Source organism: Clupea harengus, chromosome 17, assembly GCF_900700415.2.
Source record: "Clupea harengus chromosome 17, Ch_v2.0.2, whole genome shotgun sequence".
NCBI classification, from domain to species: domain Eukaryota; kingdom Metazoa; phylum Chordata; class Actinopteri; order Clupeiformes; family Clupeidae; genus Clupea; species Clupea harengus.
Window position 1 is genome coordinate 750,832 of NC_045168.1, and position 22,106 is coordinate 772,937.

Sequence of the window (22,106 nt, forward strand, 5' to 3'; positions counted from 1 at the left end):
AGGTTGTTATAATTTCGGAGTCGGGCCGCCACCGAGCACCTGTTTGATTGTGTTTGTGTTTTTCAGATGTGGTTAAAGCTGCTGTGTGTTCCGCCGCACTAAATCGTGCCTTTCATCAGTGTTTTTTAGAACGCTTCAGCACTTTGACCGTCTGTTTACATTACCGTGTGTCAGAGTGCTATCGATGTTTCTGATAGCTTTCTCTTTGACCAGTCACTTTCCCAATACAATAGCCGAAGTAACTAATTCGACCGTAAAGTCTAACACATTGTATACGCCTAATGGTGTGTGTGTGTGTTTGCGCGCAATTTTTGCGGCCGCGCGCGCACGAAGGGGAGGGGGCCTTTTACAAGTCCAGGCCCAGGGGCCCATAGACATATATGACATGCGATCCAAAGGCCAATGGGGCGTCTATGTCTAAGCAGGGGCCCATGGTTTCATAATCCGTCCATGTCTGGAAGTACTTGACGTTCTCGACACAAGCCTCGAAGCCTCTGTGCCTCTAGCTCCTGACTCTACGTCTCCCGCGAGCGTTCCTGCCTTACTGCCCGACTTCCAGGTCTTTCTAAATCTCCGCGTTATTTTCCTAGCTTCTGCATTCTAGTCCCGTGCATTGTTTTCCGAATTTTTACGAAATTCCTCTGTTTTCCCCTTATTTACTTCTGAGACCCTACTGATCATTGTGTTTTTTGGACAATATACTTCTGAGCGTTATGTTTTGTTGAACATTGAACTTACCCTGTTTCGCTTTTGTGTTGATCCCGTTAATTCCCCCATTTACCCCTGTACTGGCTGATTCCAATAAATACTGTTACATCCTTTAGATGCCTGGCGTCCGTGACAGCTTTAAAGTCAATTATGTGAACTACTGGAAGTCAGTGTAAGGATTTTAGTAATGTGGTAATTTCTTTTAGTTTTCATAAGAACTTTAGCAGCTGCATTTTGTACAAACTGAAGCTATTTTTATTTATTTTTTGGAAGGCCCGTGAAAAGACGATTGCAGTCAATCCTGCTGGAGAAACAGGCAACAGGCAGTTTTTTGAAATCATGTTTTGATATAAGGCCTCTAAATTAAAATGTTTCTAAGAAGGTGAAAAGCTCATTTAGTTATTGCTTTTACATGGCTTCTTTAAACCGTCCATGACAGTCAAACAGGATCACTCAGTTGGTTCCAGTAAGCCAAGTGAGAAAACAAAAACCCTCTGGGCCCTGTTCGTGACTCTAAGTCTTGCCTTGTTTCTAATTTTCCACCACACAACAGAAACGAAGGATCACTCAGTTGGTTGGTTCCATGTAAAACAAAAAGGAAGCAAAGTGAGAAAAAAAAACCCCTCTTGGGTTGGGCTCTGGGCGTGACTCTGAAGAGAAGTCTTGCCTTCTCTCTACTTAGTCACCACACAACAGAAACAAACTTACACACGAGTACAGTTTGCCGGCTAGGAGCCACACTCTACTCCAGTCCCTGTTTTCCCTGCCTTCATCAAGTCATGAGCTCTATCCCCAGTGTCTCAAGGCGAGCATCATTGCCTTCACGGCGAGCATCATCGCCTTCACGGCGAGCATCGTCGTCTTCACGGCGAGCATCATTGTTTTCAGGGCGATCATCATTGTTTTCACGGCGAGCATCATCGTCTTCTTCGGTCGGGTCAGTTACCTCCACAGGCTGTAGTCACGGGGAGCGACGCAGTGTAGTGTTCTGTGACACATGCTCAAAGCCACTATGTGATTTCTGCCTGAAAAATGGCAAACATCGTGGACACAATTTTAAGACCTTAAATGATGCATGCAAAGACCAAACAGTGAGTACATATTTGATTGATTTTATCAATTAAGTGTGATACGGGTTGTAGCCATTATGATTGAAAGGTCGAATATGTTGCTATACGCCAGTTATTTTTACCTAGACTTCTGTTAAATAATCAAAATTATGGCTTCTTTTTTTCCAGGTTAAGATTGCTCAGAAGTTAGAGAATTTGGCTTCCAAAGCAAGGACACAGGGTAACGTTAAACAATGGGTGGAGAGGCAAGAGAAACTGCTTGAAGTAAGAGTGAATCCTCTTCATTTTATGTTGTTTTGTTTTATTTGATGAGTGAATGTTCTATTTTTAGCTGCTTTTCATACTTTAGGCTCTCAAAACCTCATTCACGTATTAAAGAAAATAAAAACTCCTGCGGGAAGATTTTGAAAATCCTCATAATTTTATGTCACTTTTCACCTTTCTCAGATTGAGTTCAAACGGGTGCGAGATAGTCTTATTGAGCAATATACAGAGCTTCGATATCTGCTGGACCGCAACATGAAACAGGCGTTCAAGCTGTTGGAGACCCAGCGGGAGAGTCAGAAGAAGACCGTGTTTCATCTGGAGGAAGATGGAAAGAACTACAGGGAACGAACGGAGGACCTTCAGACAAAAATAGCAAATCTAGAAAAAAGGGTGTCGTCAGAAAAGAGTTCTGAATGCATTCTGGTAAGACATATTTTTTCACAGTAAATATTTTTCTCCTATCCTAAGTCTATCTACAGTTTGTGTACAGTAGGTTAGCAAAACACCAGGAGATTTGTGTCATTATATGTCATTAACACTAACCTGTGGTTGGTGAAACTGTGATTAACTGGTGCAAATTCAATTAGTTGATAGTGATTAGTGATTAGTCTTCTCGTAGCCTAATAATATCATAATCATAAATGTTGTACTTCATTTAATTTAATTTATTTTTGCCTTGCAGCTGGAAATTGAGGCACATCAATTGAGGTATGTACAAGTTTTATACATAATAAAGTCAGTATGTGAATAGTGGATATTAAATTTAAGTTGAAATCATTTTAATTTCCTCTAGGTGCTATTGTCCTGATTTGCTTTGCTCTTCTTTTATTATTTTAGTATCAATATTATTAATGAATTCTACAAGAAGGCCACACCAAAAAACAAGCTTGACAAATCAAGGTTGGAGGCCCTGGAGAAATCCATCCAACATATCGCCACAAAAAGCAAAGAGATTTTCCCTCGACCATGGGAATGTAAGAGACAAATTAAACACAAATGGATACAGTACAGCAAATTATGTCATGTAGTGATGTTTGTAGTAGGCCTAATTATTTAGCATATGGTTGGTTGGTATGGTTTTATAAACAACAAACAAAAGGCCGATGTCAGTGGTATACACTCTCCTCTTTTAGTAGGCCATACAAAAACAGCTCATTTTGTAAACCAAGTTATCTCTCTTTCTCTCTATCAGTTTACGAGGACATTACCTTTAATCAAGACAACACATCCGAAAGCCTGATGATATCCGAGGACTATACGCAAGTATTCATCAGTCCCAACCAGACGTCACCCAAAATCCGGACCCAAGATAAAGAAACACCGTTTCACATCCTAGCTAAGCAATCCTGGAAGGAGGGCCGACACTATTGGGAGGTGGACGTGGAGAACTGCCGCACGTGGTCGGCCGGCGTTGTGGAGCTGGCCAGTGGCAATCAGCTGAAGACGGAGGCGGCGGGAGAGCACCTGGGCCGGGACAACAGCTCATGGGTGTTGGAGTCAGAGGACGGGGCGCTGGCGGCGCTGCACAACGACGACTTCAGAGCGGTGAAAGAGCGGGATGTGAAGCGCCTCGGGGTCTACCTGGACATATCAAAGAACAAGAGCCGGCTGACCTTCTACGACGTCGGCGGCGGCGTGGCTCTGCACACGTTCTATGCACGCTTCAATAAGAAGGTGTTCCCTGCCTTCAGTCTGTCCGGTACGGATGGCCAGATTCACAGCATGGCCCTGTGCAATCTTCGCCTCATGCTTGATGATACAGACTCGGGGTTAGGGTCGTCCAGATCGAGCTCTACCATGTCAGAGTCGGGATTATCCGAGTCTTCTCCAGAGTCTCTCGGTGGAGGGAGCTATAGGTCTGCTTCGGAGTCTGACCAGACCACCTCTGTATAGCCTAGATACTTCTGTATCCATGACTGAGATTGGCTGAGTTTGGTAAATGAGGCTACTAGGTAAACCAAGCACCCTGATGTGACTTCAGCACCCTGATTTGATGTAATAATAATAATAATAATAATAATAATAATAATAATAATAATAATAATAATAAAACTTTATTTATATAGCACCAAAAGAATGCAGCTCAAAGTGCTTTAAGTGTATAGCACATATTTAATATTTGCAGTCAATATTTCCCTTTTCATTTGTATAGTGCTTGTTCATTGAACAAGTTAGGTCGTTTTGGATAAAAGCATATGTGATATGTATGTATTGGCAAAAGGCCATTTGTAATACTATGTGTTTGTATTTATTCTCTCATGTTAATCTGTGTTTTAACTGTGTGGTGAATGTATTAAAATAATGCAGACTATTCAATTTTACTTTGCACTGTTAAATGCACTTTTTTAGTGGCATATTTAAGTAGAAATTGAAAAACTACTAAAAATGACAGACACTACAATTTTCCACAATGATTATTAGAAAATTGGAGATGGCAAAAGAGCTGAGCATCAGCTAATGTCAGAAGTAGTAACTACATTTGCAGTGGAATTTGTAAAAAAAATGGTGTTTAAAATTGCAGTACTTTTTTTCAATATCCAGAAGGTATTATTAAAAACTGTGATCCCACCAGGATCTCGTCAGGATTTGTTGTGTTTGTTGCAGCCAAAAGTGACTGAATTTGCAGTGGGAATTCCCAACCACTGCTGTGATTAATTAAATCAATCGCAAATCATGCAGACACACTATTAAGTGCTATCCATGCTGTTTGACAAAGAAGGTAAAACAAAAATGGCTGCTCTTTTACTTAGGATGATGATTAAACATTAACAATTGATACAATGAAGTCTTTAATGTGTTGCAGGATTGGCAAAGTATTGGACTAAAACACTGACAAAGACCTGACATCAGCAAGCTTTTGAATGCAATAAGGAACAATATCTTAACCATCACTGATTTACAAGTGATAATATTATATTTCGGCAGGACATAAAAGGTGTGTGAGTGTATAAACTTAACAAGAAGCTAAAAATGGAATCTTGTCTTGGTGCCCACTTTGTTCTCTTAGGTTGAAACAATGGCTATGACTTAATAATTACTAATTGCTTACATTTGCATTACAATACTTTAAGGTCTAAATGACAAACGAAACACAATGTAGATTTAGCAGTGGTATACATATCTGCAAACATAACCAATAATACATTTATGTAAATACAATACATCCAAGCAGTGAGAAAGTAGGGATCATTGTTGTCTAATGACACAGATAGAGGTCTAAGTACAGTTCAGCTCATAGAGCCCCACGTACCTTGAAGGAAATGAACGGTTCAACAATGAAAGGGAATGTGTCACTGACATGCGGATTCGCATGGGTAAGAAACAATAGTAAAGAAAGTGTTGTGTTGATGTGTCAGTCAACTTGTTAAGCTCCCTCAGGACATGTAAGATCTGTGTGTCTGTGTAACTCGATACTTCAGCATCTTAGTAAACTTGTAACCCGACCCTTTGTAGAACTTGTTCTGAAATTCCACCCTTAAAAATATGAAAGAGAACATAACAGGACACTGATATAATGATGTACTGTAAGTGAGAGCGTAGTCATTTTCTTGTCTGCTATAAGTGATTTAATAGGATATAGCCTACTCATGGCATATGCAATCGTAGATAATGTATATGCAAAGTACACTGCAAAAGATTACACCACACAATGGCTGAAATAGTCCTTTAATTGTTTAATTGTTTAGAGGACATATGAATTTTCCACACCACACAAAGCCAAGTGTGGTTTAATTACACTTCTGATCACTTTCAGAAGATACGGGATGGAAACGGCAGCATGCTAAGAGTCCCTTTGAGAGCAGGAAGTAGCCTGATGAATTACCTGATAGATTTATGGCAGTAGCCTAGATACCATTCAGGACACCTGGGTGCTCTTACCCGCTTGGGATGTTGCAAGACAAGTACAAATATGTATTATCTCATCGGGTTCAGACATCTTTGCAGGCAGTGGCTTCATCTGGATGGATTGACAACATTCTCTTGGGATAGTAAAACATGCTGAAAGAGACCTTCACTGCATGCTAAATCTTTTTGGAAGAAATAAGAGGGCCTATGCTTTGACTCAAGATGAACCCTTGAGCTTTCCTCAAATGTTGACATCTGTGACATCTGCGAAAGGATGCTGTTGCTTTCATACAAACAGCATTTAAGTTTGATTTAGGAGTTCCATGCATCGTGATAAGCAAACTCTGGAACTTACTAGCACCAAGAATAAGTTTGATTTAATTCATATTCTACGATTCAATTTCTTTTTTTCTGAAGGCCGTCATTTAATTCATATGAGAAGCATGTCTACTTGGTTCAGTACCACTGTGGAAGAGTCAAGCCTTTCATCACTGAAGTCAAATTTATGTGATAAGCATATCTAGCACTATAGCTTTGTAGACCAAACCCCTTACCAGTGAAGTCGGAGCACCATCTCCCACAGAACCTCTGAGAGCTCTGGAGAAAGGGAGGGCATGTGTCATGGAATGTGGTTTGATGGAATGCAATGAAAGCCATTCAAAGCAGCACATTTGCCACCATCACATTACCAGGACATGAATGACTGCTTCCATGAAGCTAACAATCTAAGATCAATGATAATTAAAACCTCACTCAGCATTCCTGGCTTCCTCACTGACATGCAACCAAAAGAAAAAAAGAAAGAAGAAAGTAGGTCATGATTTAGCCTGACAAACGTGGTACACATTAACAATCAAACACCACACTGACAAAAAAAAGCACTACAGTAAGTATGTTGGTATATCAGGTGGGCATCTTTCACTGTGCTGTGGTGCTCATTGCATTCCAATAGTAAGGGTCTCTGAGCTGTGTCCCCTGCTCCCTATACACTGCACAGGGTATAAAATCCCTTCCAAAGTCAGCTATCTGGGAAAACATATGCCGGCCTCATAAAACATATGTAATGGATATTTATACATTTAACGTGGGCATATTTGTCTACCTGTCAGGGCTGAAAAACTTAAATTGAATACAGTAAGACACCTGCAAATAAATACAGTAAGACACCTGAAACATTTAAGTGTTTAATAAAGATGAGATGAAACCTGGTGTTGGAAAGCAATTTGATCAAAGGCGAAGCATGAACCCTTCTGAATGAGGACATTTACTTGGTCTCTCTCCGACTCATGACAGCGCTGGGAATATTTACATTTAGTCATTTAGCAGACACTTTTGTCCAAAGCGACGTACAAGGGAGAGAAGAGTCAAGCTAAGAGCAATAAAAAAACATGGTGTAACAATAAATACTACTTTACATGAGAATTAGAAAAAAACGACCTAGAAAGGAAAAAGAAGTGCAGGAATGTAACTGCTGAAGTGCAAGTTAAGCGCTAGTCAGGTGCCAGTTAGGAAGGGAGGTGCTCTCTGAAGAGTTGGGTCTTCAAAAGCTTCTTGAAGGTAGAGAGGGACGCCCCTATTTGATTGCGTATTCAGCCAATCTTGTCTGTGTGTGTGTGTGTGTGTGTGTGTGTGTGTTTGTGTGTGTGTGTGTGTGTGTGTGTGTGTGTGTGTGTGTGTTTGTGTGTGTGTGTGTGTGTGTGTGTGTGTGTGTGTGTGTGTGTGTGTGTGTGTGTCTATAGGAGCAAAGTGGCAGCAGCTTGAGCCCTATTTAGAACCGCATCCCAACCAACCACACACCACCAATCTTTAACAGGACCAATGCCTTTACAACAGGATTCCAGAGTATCATTGATGCCTATGGAGTGGCCAACTACCAGGAATTTATTCCAGGTGACATGTCAGGCTAACATAGTCTACTCTGCCTGCACAAGCACACAGTGTAACTCTATGTAAAGTATCTTGTCAATATGCATAGTGGAAAAGTTGATAAATAACAACAGAAACAATTTAAGTTTACAATACATCTTGGGCTAGCTGTGCAATATCACAGCATAAGATTGTAAATCTTTAACAAAGAAGTTATGGCAAACTCTTATCACTACAGTTTAACTGTTATAATGTTACTCTCATCTGTGATCTTGGATCATTTGCTGTTTGCCCGGCTCCCTACTCCATCGTTTCCGGCAGTTAAAGAATGAGGTATCAACGTCTGAATGTATGAGAGAAAGAGAGAGAGGGAGGGATAGATAGAGAGAATGGATCTAACAATCTGACGTCTGAACTTCTCATTAAAACAATACACAAAATTATTTGGTAATAATAATAAATATAATTTGTTGAGAACCACACATCAATACATGAAAAATGTTGATTTGATAAAAAAAATGCGTTTCCCCAGCTGATTGACATCTTGGTGGGCGGACGATATATCGTCTTACTCATGGGACTTTTCTCTCTCTACACGGGCCTCATTTCCAATGACTGCTTCTCCAAGTCATTCAACATCTTTGGGTCCTCCTGGAGTGTCAGACCCATGTTCTACCCCTTCGGCCCTTGGACGTGAGTGTCCAACATCATGGTTACATTTGATGACCTGGTAGGTGCCTGCTGAAAAACAGGCTACTTAGTTTGACGCCAAACAAGTAGGCTTCATTACGTTGCGTAATCATTCCAATATCCGGATTCACAAATAATGACGAGAGAATAAACAGATAGATCTTTGCTACCATGTCTGATATTGAGCATCTGAAATATGCTCTAGAGTTAAGCTTGCAAAGAATCCACTGGAGATGGAAAATAAATAATGTACAGGAACATCAATTAGAGAAGGGCTCTAATAGTTCCTGTTTTCCTTGTTGACATCAGCAATGAGACCCTTCACGGTTCCACTGATTTTCAGCTCGATCCGGCCATTTCTCGGGGAGTCCTTACGTCTTTGGCATTGATCCGGTCAGTGTCAGTGCCAGAGTCAGCTCCATGCCCTAGAGTCACTACCATCTGGAAAGGCTTACCTTCAAATATCAGAGACTTACTGAAGTATCAGAATAAATGCTTGCCTTCAGTATACTTCTGAGGGAAACCAATCACTAGATTGTTGGATTATATGATATTTCACTGCAGTTTTGATAATGATGTCTCTTATTGTCTTTTTGTCCTTTTTATCTTGTGTAGATTTGGAACATTGCATCAAATAAGCTCACCTTCCTTGTCAGTGATAATCGGGGTCATCCACATGCTCTTTGGAGTCACGTTGAGTTTTTGTGAACTACATGTGAGTGTTCATTCCAGCAAACCAGTGCCACCACCTCTGCCTCTCGGCAGCCGTCTCGGTATGTGATAATACACAAGTCATGCCAGACCTGGCAAGGAGATCTAGTTTTGTTTCATGTCAGGTTCAAAGTCAAGTTAGATGACAGTAGGAGTTTAGAGTAGCCTTTGGAAATTGTTTTTTTAATCAAATTACTTTGTCAGAGATTGTTATTGCCAACGCATCAGCACCCTCACACACTAAGGTCATTTATTCACATGCCTTCCTTCTTCCTTCTTGGCAGCTACTTCAAAAATGTCAAAAACATCTTTCTGTCTTAATCGAGGCCCAGCATACTGGTTCCTTCCGTCAGGCGACACACACATTAAGGGGTACTAACTCAGCAAACAGGTTTTTTGTCCATACCTAATCTGCATAAAACAGCGTTCGAATAGTTACTTCATGACAAAGTCTTGTGGTCCATTTGCCAAAAACAGTGTTCTCGTAAAGTAACAATATGTAACAATTTTACCTTAAAATAACAGCTTGAAAAAAATTGTGCCGCTACAATTACTTTTAATATGGAGAATGGCCTCTCCGCCATTGCCATCGGGGGTCTGTAGGGAAAATACTGCGATATGTAAGATTTCTGGAGCCGCCCGGTCCTTTGTGTCTGAGCATGCGCGACTAAGATCGGGTAGCGATTTCGATTCAGAGCTAGCCATCTTTCTGCTGGATTAGTAAGTAGTTTATTTGCTGTCCTGCTTTGTCTTTTCTTGCACTTGCTTGATGTTTGACTGTGTTTGCAAAGTTGTTGACTCGCTAGTTTGTCATAAACAAAGAAAGCAAATTTCAACAGGTTTCGTCGCTAGGGGGAGCTCCAAGCCAAAAACTCCTTAGTGCTGCTTTAAAGCCTGTCTTGTATCTGTTTTATTGAATTGCCACTTGTGGTTTTGTATCAAAACATTCAAGTGTTACTTTACTTTGTGTTTGTATCAGAGCATTTTAGAGTTGAAAGCACAAAATGGAGGACAATGATGTATTTTACCCTGCTAGAGCGCATCTACATGTATGCAGCCTTCTAAACACACCCCAGTCCCAATCTGCACACACACTGAATAGAGTCACTAACAAAACTCTAGTTCATTGAAAAATAAGTGAACTGTCATTTCAGATCCGGCCACTCCCACATGCCTGGCAATCTCCTCATCCCTCTAACCTGGTATTCCCCGTCCGTCTCTTCACCTGCAGCTCATCTCCTCATTAGTACCTCTGTATTTATACCTGTCCACTTTCACTTCAGGCCAGATTGTACTGTAACGTTTTCAGGTACAGACAGATTGGAACCCAAAAGCACGACAACAGACACATTGGGTAGTGAAAGTACAGTTTACTTCGTATTAGTTCAAGCAGGGTCAAAACCAGGAGATCAGTCAGGTAAACAAACAATCCGACAAGGAGCAGGCAGGGTATTCAGAAACCGATGGACAGGCAAGGAGGGTCAGAACCTGGAGATCAATCAAACAAGTAGACAAATCTGAAGAGGGGCAGGCAGGGTATCCGAAATCCAGTGTACAGGCAAACAGGGTCAAAACAGGGTAATCAGGCAATAGCAAGGAAACAAACGCGGGATAGCTTGGCAAAACACACAAGACAATCTGGCAGGGAACAAGTGAAAGTGGACAGGTATAAATACAGAGATACTAATGAGGAGATGAGCTGCAGGTGAAGAGATAGACGGGGAATACCAGGTGAGAGGGATGAGGAGATTGCCAGGCATGTGGGAGTGGCCGGATCTGAAATGACAGGAGATGGTGATAAGACATGAAAGCAAAACCAGATGAAACAGGGGAATTTGTGACAAACAAAAACCTTTGCAGATCTTCTTGATAGTGGTGGCTCTCTTGATGGTACCTGGGCTGTTACTAGATAAACCCCTTCTACTCTACAGGGATCACACAAAACAGGTGAGTCCTGGCATGCCTACAATATGCAATATCTTGTTTCTGTTGTCAAAAATATAAATCTCTTTCAATCAACCACAATACCATTTTAAATTATCAATGACCAATGAAAACGGTTTACCAATATTCTTATGTGTTTTCAATGCATCTTCCTCCTTTGTTTCCCACGTTATTCATGCACTGGCTTAGAGAGTGCACTTAGGAGACATACATTATACATGCATTGAACATTTTTATCATGCCTTCAGAATGACATAAGCATGTGTGTTCTCCACCTACAGTAAATACATTTTACAGCTATATTATGTTATCATCTATTTGGTAAAATGGATATATTTAATAAGGTGCCGCACACAAAGGCATACAGTATTTAACAGGGACTATTTGCAAGTAATTTTTCATATATTAGAATAATGTTATACTATAAGATGGGGATATATAATATCTCCCCACACACTATCAAATGTTGTTACACTGTTAAATGTCAAATTCAACCAGGACACTACAAGTACCATCCGTAACATCTATACTTGCGGAGCTTTCACAACTCCTTAACTTAAACCTCACTAAAGTCAAGTGTGATTCTGTCGCTCACAGGTATTTGGGAACAGATGGTAGAATCAGCAAGCCAGCCCTGATATGAATGCTGGCATTGCAGCAGAACACAAAGAGGATGTGGTAACAGATTTTAAAACACAATCACTTACTCACAGAGGATACAAACAAATGCATTCCCAAACTCCACATACAATACAAACAAATCCAATGTTTAATATACAAATACTGTATTTCACCGACACTGTATGTATTTGTCATCTTTTTTTCTACAAATCTTCCTAATTGTGTTCCAGATTCAACGCATTAAAGTTGTTCATTTAACTGGGCGGGACTGAACAGAAAACCCAATAATGTTTCATTTAAAGCAGATAGTATAACTATTTATAATGCCTTATTATAACAAATATCCTACCTTTTCCTGAGGTGACACAAGTGTAATGTGTTGGTGAGACATTTATCACAATACATTATATGGGCATTGGCCCTTGTATAGCATTCTATGATTGTAATTATGATAATTCAGTAATGGTTCCGGGCATTGTATTGTTTAATTAACACATTATAAGCCCCCGTGACCACATATATTATGTATTATGGTTATTTACTTCTCTACTGTACGCCCATGGATATTCAGTACTTCTAATAATGCCCAATTGGGAAAATAAATCTCATCACAGCATTGAAACACTTTATTATTAGTATGGCATCATCAGGAAAGGGCAGTGTCTTTTCATTAGAATTTCAATACGCATCATTACAGGGAATGGCTTTTCAGGGTTAAGAAACTTCCTCCATGAAGTCATTCTCTGAATGTTTTAGCATTACTCGCAAAGGAATATATTTCCTTAAGAGGACTCAAACTTCAACCACCCTTGGCTACCTCAAACTAACAACCATGCCTACCATTAGACACTTGTTATGTAGCCTAGTAGTGCATAAATGTCTGTGTAAAAAGTAGTCATATTTCTGTATTTGTGCATTTGACAAGTTACAGTATAGGTTTAGAGTTATACTTAGGTTAAGGGGTTAAGGCTTGTGTTATCATTGACTTTAGATTGCTAGCTTCTTGGAAGCAGTCATTCATGTCCTGATAATGTGATGGTGGCAAATGTGCAACTTTTAATGTTTAAATTTCAATTCTGTGACATATACACCTACTGCTTTGGTTGACCCAATTCCAGTCTGCCCTGTCAAGAAGGAAGTTGGATTTTCCCCACGTGTTTCTGTGCACATCTTTAACATACTTTATTAAAAGGGCGTGTCAAATTGACAGTCAGTTTTACCCATAGGTGCTATATTACGTGTGATATTATAAGAGTCTTGTGAATAGTCCAGCACTAGACGCACAGCATAACAGATAACATCTCAAGCGTTCCCTGCATATCAATATCATTCTTAACACACTACCTGTCTTTTTGTGAGGGTCTTCTTGTCCAATAATAGCGCAGAACACTGGAGAGGCTCCATGCCTTTAAATGGGTAATTATCTATTTTATAAAGTCCCTTATGAAGTGTGGACTTTTGAACAGGACTTTTGAAGTTGCTGTAAAAATTGTCCAAAAATATTTGTTTCAAAATGGATTCTTATTTCTTTATGTTGATACATCTGATGAATAATCTTGCAACAAGTGAGGAACTGTTTTTGTGTGTTTTCAGCGTTTGTCATCAGTATGGTCATGTCTAAATGTAAGGAAGCGTAAGAGTCTGAATGTGTTCCCTCTCTTCCTCCAGAGCTCTCAGAGGTTCTGTGGAAGATGGTGCTGCACGTGGCTCTGGGCGTGATATCAGGTATGGGCTCCATCTTGGTGGCGGTGATCTTTGCCGTTTGCCGAAAGCAACAGCATCCTTTCGCAGATGTCGCAGATGTCACCGATGTCTTTACGTTTGGTGAAAACTCAAGGGTTCATCTTGAGTCAAAGCTTGGCTTATAGGCCCTCTTATTACTTCCAGAAAGATTTAGCATGCAGTGAAGGTCTCTTTCAGCATGTTTTACTATCCCAAGAGAATGTTCTCGATCCATCAAGATAAGGCCACAGCCTGCAAAGATGTCTGAACCCGATGAGATAATACATATTTGTACTTGACTTGCAACTTCCAAGCGGCTAAGAGCACCCGTGTCCTGAATGGTATCTAAGCTACTGCCATAAATCTATGAGGTAATTCACCAGGCTACTTCCTGCTCTCAAAGAGACTCTTAGCATGCTGCCGTTTCCATCACGTACCTTCTGAAAGTGATCAGAAGTGTAATTAAACCACACTTGGCTTTGTGTGGTGTGGAAAATTCATATGTCCTCTAAACAATTTAAAATAGTCACGTTGCTAATATAACTATTTCAGCCATTGTGTAGTGTAATCTTTTGCTATGTGCTTTGTCATAAGAAGGCTATATCCTACTAAATCACTTGGAGAAGACAAGAAAATTACTACGCTCTCAATTACAGTACATCAATATATCCGTGTCCTGTTATGTTCTCTTTCATATTCTTTAGGGTGGAATTCCAGAACAAGTTCTACAAAGGTTTGGGTTACAAGTTTACTCCACTATGTTTTGACAGCCTGATGAGTACGCAGTGATTTCAAAACCCCTAACGCCGGAGTGCTTGAAGGATACTGAAGATAATAGAACAGTATTGAGTTACACAAACACACAGATCTTGATGAAGCATAACAAGTTGACTGACACATTAACACAACACTTTCTTTCCTATTGTTTCTTACCCATGAGAAGCCGCATGTCAGTGACACATTCCCTTTTATTGTTGAACCGTTCATTTCCTTCAAGGTACGTGGGGCTCTATGAGCTGAACTGTAATTAGACCTCTATCTGTGTCATTAGACAACAATGATTCCTACTTTCTCACTGCTTGGATGTATTGTATTTACATAAATGTATTATTGGTTATGTTTGCAGATATTTACACTTCTAAATCTACATTGTGTTTCGTATGTCATTTAGACCTCAAAGTAATGCAATGCAAATGTAGGCCATTAGTAATTATTATGACATAACCATTGTTTAAGTAAGGGATAATGTATAGTCCGGCGCTCATTATAGAAAAATAAATCCAACAGAACTCGACGCACAGCGGAGGTACAGGTCAATAGGCCGTTCCATGGTTGGAGACAAAGAACTCTGTGATGGGAAGTGGACATTCTTTTATTCTGTACCTAACAAGGTATACTTCCATTGATCAAATACATCACAAACAGTTATAAGAACAGTACAAAAAGCAAGCTATGTCTAAAAGTGAGCAGATAAACATTTCCATAATACTTTTTGTCCACACAGCAATGTTTTCCTATGATGCTCAAAGAGTTGCCAATGAAGCAATTATATCTCTCCAATACCTGAAAGGTGTGTGAGTTGTTTCAGAAAAAAAGATGATATCACCCTGATTGCCTGATTACCTGCACCTGTGACTCTCTCTCCACTAAACTCTGGTTCATTTCTCGAGGCTTCGAAAGCACTCTACTGACACCTGCTGGTCAATAGAATTGATTTTAAGGTCCTTCTTCTTATATACAAAGCCCTTAATAGGCTAGGACCATAGGCGGAGATCCCGGGGGGGACGGGGGGGGACGTGTCCCCCCCTACCATAAAGTTGTCCCCCCCAACAATCATTGAAAACTAAAAAAAAATTAAAAAAAAATTGACAGTTAACACAGTTAAGATAGCTAGCTAGACAGTCTAGGACACTGTCCTGTCAGGGCAGGTTCATGCTAGTTAATAAACGTAGGTCTACATCTCAGTGCCTCTCCAGATTTGTTAAATTATCTGAAGTTAAATTAATGTCATCTTTTTCTGCGGTCCATGAACTATGCTGGTATTGCAATATGGAGTGACAGTGGCGTGGTGTAGAAGGTAGAGAAGTGGTATTGTAATTAAAAGGTTGCTAGTTCGATTCCCTGTTGAGCTGTTTTATAACTTATTTTGAGCATCAAGTTCTCTTGAACTTTGGACATTATTATGTCTGTGAATAGATATTTCGTGTATTTACATTTAATGCTGTTTAGATAATTCTAAAATGACTTCGAATTTCTGTTTGTAAATGTGATAAGAGAATTCGGTATTTAGCAGTTTATGCTAGCTCTCGTGAAAGCAATTTTTTCATGTCCCCCCCCGGAATTACACTCTGAAATTTGACCATGTATTGTCCCCCCCTACAATGAAATGGGATCTCCGCCCCTGGCTAGGACCAAGTTACATTGCAAAGACTCTTGTCAAATACTCGCCTTCAAGAACACTGCGATCATCTAATGCTGGTTTATTGGAGGTTCCCAGCAACAGCCGTAAGAAAATCGGGGACGCAGCCTTTGTCAAATACGCCCCAAAGCTATCAGGGAAGCTAATCTTTTTTAAAGAAAACTAAAAACGTACCTCTTTACCTTAGCCTTTAACTAGTTACGACTTCGCACTATATATATATATTAGTGCTGTCAGTTTAACGCGTTATTAACGGCGTTAACGCAAACCCATTTTAACGCCGTTAATTTTTTTATAGCGAGATTAACGCGAATTTTTTTTAAATTAATTTTTAAAAAAAATATATTTTTTTTAGATAAACATTCTTTTTGGCCTCGCAAACTGTGTAGTAGGCGAACGTTACGGTTTGAGTGAATGGTGAGCGCGATACGGCGAAATGGATGATAAAAAGCTTCTGAATGGAAAGTTTACTTTTAAAAGTTGTGTTGTGCAAAAGAAGCGAGCTTCACTGTTGTCTGAAAATGTCAACAGGCAGCTGGCTGAAAGCAAAGAAGTAGTAGGCTTACCTTTTATTGGTAACCTAACTGTTACGGTTCATTGTTTCTGAAATAAGAGGCCTGACTGCTATGTTCCCAGCAAACTTGAAAAAAAGAAACTATTAAGCCATGGTTTAACTGCACTATAGGCTGAGTCCTTGTTTACCTGAAATGTGCACTTTTATTTTGTACCGCCCTGTTTGGCAATATTGGTTTTCAATAAAATAAAACATTTGCATAAAGCAAGCCAATCAACTTTTCCATGTTGATAAGGGCATTCAAATAAAAATAAAATGATGGAAAAAATTAATAAACGAAGGGACATTTAGAATAGATAAAAATTTGCGATTAATCGCGATTAATTTTGAGTTAACAATGACATAAATGAGATTAATCGCGATTAAATATTTTAATCGTTTGACAGCACTAATATATATACATATAAATATATATATTTTAAATTAATTGTATTATTTTTTATTTAATGTCCATATGTCCATATATCCATATGTATGTAGATCACTGTGCATGTAATTTCTTTGTGCAGGTAATTTCTTTGCTGTTAAGCACTTTGAGCTGAATTGTTTTGCATGAAAGGTGCTATAAAAATAAAGTGTATTATTATTATTATTATTATTAATGGTTCAATACATGGTGCGCAAAGGCCTGCTACAATAACATGCATACACACAAAAGTACGGTGAAAAAAAGATTTTTTGCTCAATGTAATTCCATAATCAAATTGATCCATTCATTTTATTTAGTTATTGATTTTTACGAGAGTCCTCTGTTTTCCCCTTAGTTACTTCTGAGACCCTACTGATCGTTGTGTTTTTAGGACATTATACTTCTGAGCGTTATGTTTTGTTGAACATTGAACTTACCCTGTTTCGCTTTTGTGTTGATCCCGTTATTTACCCCATATACCCCTGTACTGGCTGATTCCAATAAACTCTGTTACATCCTTGAGTCGCCTGGCGTCCGTGACAGCTTTAAAGTCAATTCTGTGAACTACTGGAAGTCAGTGTAAGGATTTTAGTAATGTGGTAATTTATTTTAGTTTTCATAAGTTCATAAGTTTTCATTTTGTACAAACTGAAGCTATTTTTATTTATTTTTTGGAAGGCCCGTGAAAAGACCATTGCAGTCAATCCTGCTGGAGAAACAGGCATGAATGAGTTTTTTGAAATCATGTTTTGATATAAGGCCTCTAAATTAAAATGTTTCTAAGAAGGTGAAAAGCTGATTTAGTTATTGCTTTCACATGGCTGTTTAAACCGTCCATGACAGTCAAACAGGATCACTCAGTTGGTTCCAGTAAGCCAAGTGAGAAAACAAAAACCCTCTGGGCTCTGGGCGTGACTCTAAGTCTTGCCTTGTTTCTATTTTTCCACCACACAACAGAAACGAAGGATCACTCAGTTGGTTGGTTCCATGTAAAACAAAAAGGAAGCAAAGTGAGAAAAAAAACCCTCTTGGGTTGGGCTCTGGGCGTGTCTTGCCTTCTCTCTACTTAGTCGCCACACAACAGAAACAAACTTACACACGAGTACAGTTTGCCGGCTAGGAGCCACACTCTACTCCAGTCCCTGTTTTCCCTGCCTTCATCAAGTCATGAGCTCTATCCCCAGTGTCTCAAGGCGAGCATCATTGCCTTCACCACGAGCATCATCGCCTTCACGGCGAGCATCATCGTCTTCACGGAGAGCATCATTGTTTTCACCGCGAGCATCATCGCCTTCACGGCGAGCATCATCGTCTTCACGGAGAGCATCATTGTTTTCACGGCGATCATCATTGTTTTCACGGCGAGCATCATCGTCTTCTTCGGTCGGGTCAGACACCTCCACAGGCTGTAGTCATGAGGAGCGACGCAGTGTAGTGTTCTGTGACACATGCTCAAAGCCACTATGTGATGTCTGCCTGATTAATGGCAAACATCGTGGACACAATTTTAAGACCTTAAAGGATGCATGCAAAGACCAAACAGTGAGTACATTTTTGATTGATTTTATCAATTAAGTGTGATACGTGTTGTAGCCAATATGATTGAAAGGTCGAATAGGTTGCTATAGGCCAGTTATTTTTTTAATCTAGACTTCTGTTAAATAATCAAAATTATGGCTTCTTTTTTTCCAGGTTAAGATTGCTCAGAAGTTAGAGAATTTGGCTTCCAAAGCAAGGACACAGGGTAACGTTAAACAATGGGTGGAGAGGCAAGAGAAACTGCTTGAAGTAAGAGTAAATCCTTTGAGTGATGAGTGAATGTTCTATTTTTAGCTGCTTTTCATACTTTAGGCTCTCAAAACCTCATTCACGTATTAAAGAAAATAAAAACTCCTGCGGGAAGATTTTGAAAATCCTCATAATTTTATGTCACCTTTCACCTTTCTCAGATTGAGTTCAAACGGGTGCGAGATAGTCTTACTGAGCAATATACAGAGCTTCGATATCTGCTGGACCGCAACATGAAACAGGCGTTCAAGCTGTTGGAGACCCAGCGGGAGAGTCAGAAGAAGACCGTGTATCATCTGGAGGAAGATGGAAAGAACTACAGGGAACGAACGGAGGACCTTCAGACAAAAATAGCAAATCTGGAAAAAAGGGTGTCGTCAGAAAAGAGTTCTGAATGCATTCTGGTAAGACATATTTTTTCACAGTAAATATTTTTCTCCTATCCTAAGTCTATTTACAGTTTGTGTACAGTAGGTTAGCAAAACACCAGGAGATTTGTGTCATTATATGTCATTAACACTAACCTGTGGTTGGTGAAACAGTGATTAACTGGTGCCATTTCAATTAGTTGATAAAAATATGTCTTCCTGTAGCCTAATAATATCATAATCATAAATGTTGTACTTAATTTAATTTAATTTATTTTTGCCTTGCAGCTGGAAATTGAGGCACATCAATTGAGGTATGTACAAGTTGTATACATAATAAAGTCAGTATGTGAAGAGTGGATATTAAATTTAAGTTGAAATCATTTTAATTTCCTCTAGGTGCTATTGTCCTGATTTGCTTTGCTCTTCTTTCATTCTTTTAGTATCAACATTATTAATGAATTTTACAAGAAGGCCACACCAAAAAACAAGCTTGACAAATCAAGGTTGGAGGCCCTGGAAAAATCCATCCAACATATCGCCACAAAAAGCAAAGAGATTTTCCCTCGACCATGGGAATGTAAGAGACAAATTAAACACAAATGGATACAGTACAGAAAATTATGTCATGTAGTGATGTTTGTAGTAGGCCTAATTATTTAGCATATGGTTGGTTGGTATGGTTTTATAAACAACAAACATACCGATGTCAGTGGTATACACTCTCCTCTTTCAGTAGGCCATACAAAAACAGCTCATTTTGTAAACCAAGTTATCTCTCTTTCTCTCTATCAGTTTACGAGGACATTACCTTTAATCCAGACAACACATCCGAAAGCCTGATGATATCCGAGGACTATACGCAAGTATTCATCAGTCCCAACCAGACGTCACCCAAAATCCGGACCCAAGATAAAGAAACACCGTTCCACATCCTAGCTAAGCAATCCTGGAAGGAGGGCCGACACTATTGGGAGGTGGACGTGGAGAACTGCCGCACCTGGTCGGTCGGCGTTGTGGAGCTGGCCAGTGGCAATCAGCTGAAGACGGAGGCGGCGGGAGAGCACCTGGGCCGGGACAAGAGCTCATGGGTGTTGGAGTCAGAGGACGGGGCGCTGGCGGCGCTGCACAACGACGACTTCAGAGCGGTGAAAAAGCGGGATGTGAAGCGCCTCGGGGTCTACCTGGACATATCAAAGAACAAGAGCCGGCTGACCTTCTACGACGTCGGTGGCGGCGTGGCTCTGCACACGTTCTATGCGCTCTTCAAGAAGGAGGTGTTCCCTGCCTTCAGTCTGTCCGGTACGGATGGCCAGGTTCAAAGCATGGCCCTGTGCAATCTTCGCCTCATGCTTGATGATACAGACTCGGGGTTAGGGTCGTCCAGATCGAGCTCTACCATGTCAGAGTCGGGATCATCCGAGTCTTCTCCAGAGCAGTGGCGTAACGTAGTTACGACGGGCCCAGGTGCAGGCTATTATGACGGGCCCTAGTCAGTGGCGTAAGGCAGTGGTTCCCAAACATTTTACAGTCCCGTACCCCATGTTTGTAACCGCCGCCGCCACGCCCCCTCCCCCTGCGCAGATATTCAGCCTACAACACTTTAAACTGTGAAATTGTCAGGGTATGTCACTAACCGCCGCCGCCACACCCCCTCCCCCTGCGCAGATATTTTTCTTGGGCACGAAAACCCCAAGACCCACGGGCCCAGGTGCAGCCACACTTGCTGCACCCCCTATAGTTACGCCCCTGCTCCAGAGTCTCTCAGTGGAGGGAGCTATAGGTCTGCTTCTGCACCTCTGAATAGCCTAGATACTTCTGTATCCATGACTGAGATTGGCTGAGTTTGGTAGATTATTTTTCCATTACCTTAGAATGAGCCATTCATATTCTCTTCCACTGAGTCAAACCTCACCACTAGATACCACTAAAAACTACAGACCATGCTCTTAAATATAAGTGTCCTTATATTCCACAGCCTTGACTAGACATCTAATGATTCGAGTTAAGATCATGTATAACATGTTATAATGATGGAGTATCTCAGTGGCTTTCCTTTGGTGTCTTGCCATCTGTTGAACACCAGATGAACTTCAGATAATTGATACAGAATGGCAAGTGGGTAACACACTGACCCTCAGAACATGCAGAATTCTGGGAACTACACACAACCAGGAATCGCACAAAACTCTTTTGCACGTTACAATATTGTTAATCGAAGTGTGTTTCAAAATAAAGGTTCAATATTCAACAAATAAAATACGAGTCATGTGTCACTATCTGTAACAACCCTCGCAGAAAAAAAGAAAAATGTAATTGCTTTATTCTCTGTGTCATGTCATAGTGAATTATGACTGAGATATATTGTTACACAGACTGACAAAAACGGTTTCATCACCTGCTTTACACACTGACAGGGAAGGGAGCTGGAAGTAACAGGGAAATAAAGTGTACACAAACAAAATGGGGAAACCATTGCTCCGTTTCTAACTGGAATTCCCCTACTGCAGGCTATTCTCCGCATGATTACATAACTATGGAGGAGGCATGGAAAGAATGTCGTTCTAAGACAGTGGAAGAAATGCGACTATGTCAGTTGTCGGTTAGCACGTTGCTTAATTGCACGTGATAGGCGCTCAGGCAAAACACATGCTTGAATAAATCCATAAATAAAAGGTTGTCATCTGTTGACTGCTCTTATTAGGTTAAGAAGTTAAATATTAAATGGGTTGTCATTTTTACATTTGGTAGGTGTGATTGGCAGCATCAAAGACATTAGTCAAAACTGCTCAAGAGCTTCAAAGTTTTCCATGCAAAGAATTTTGAAGTACACGGAATAGACCCTCACTTGTCTACAATAGGTGTAACAAGGAGATAGTCAAATTCAGTGGTTTAGTAAGAATAAACCAAATTGTGGCAATTACCATTGGTCACATTATCAATAACAACAAGAGGTAGTTGAAAAATGTATTGTATTGTGCTGCATTAAGTATGTTGCATTGCCCATTAACTTGCAACATATCCGATAACTTTCTGAAGTACAGAATCTCTGTTAATGTTGTTAATGCTGTTGACTGCTTCAGCCACAAATGCATGATGTCAC

The 22,106-nt window shown here is 40.2% G+C and overlaps 1 protein-coding gene across 1 annotated transcript; it reads left to right on the forward strand.

Annotated features, from left to right (window-relative positions):
* The first annotated feature begins 18,435 nt into the window (after positions 1 to 18,435).
* Positions 18,436 to 20,560, forward strand: LOC116224399 (tripartite motif-containing protein 14-like). The gene is made up of 2 exons (XM_031583970.2): positions 18,436 to 18,635; positions 18,797 to 20,560. The coding sequence occupies exon 2, from the start codon at positions 19,606 to 19,608 to the stop codon at positions 20,494 to 20,496; it is 891 nt and encodes a 296-aa protein (XP_031439830.1). The 5' UTR covers positions 18,436 to 18,635; positions 18,797 to 19,605; the 3' UTR covers positions 20,497 to 20,560.
* Positions 20,561 to 22,106: the final 1,546 nt, after the last annotated feature.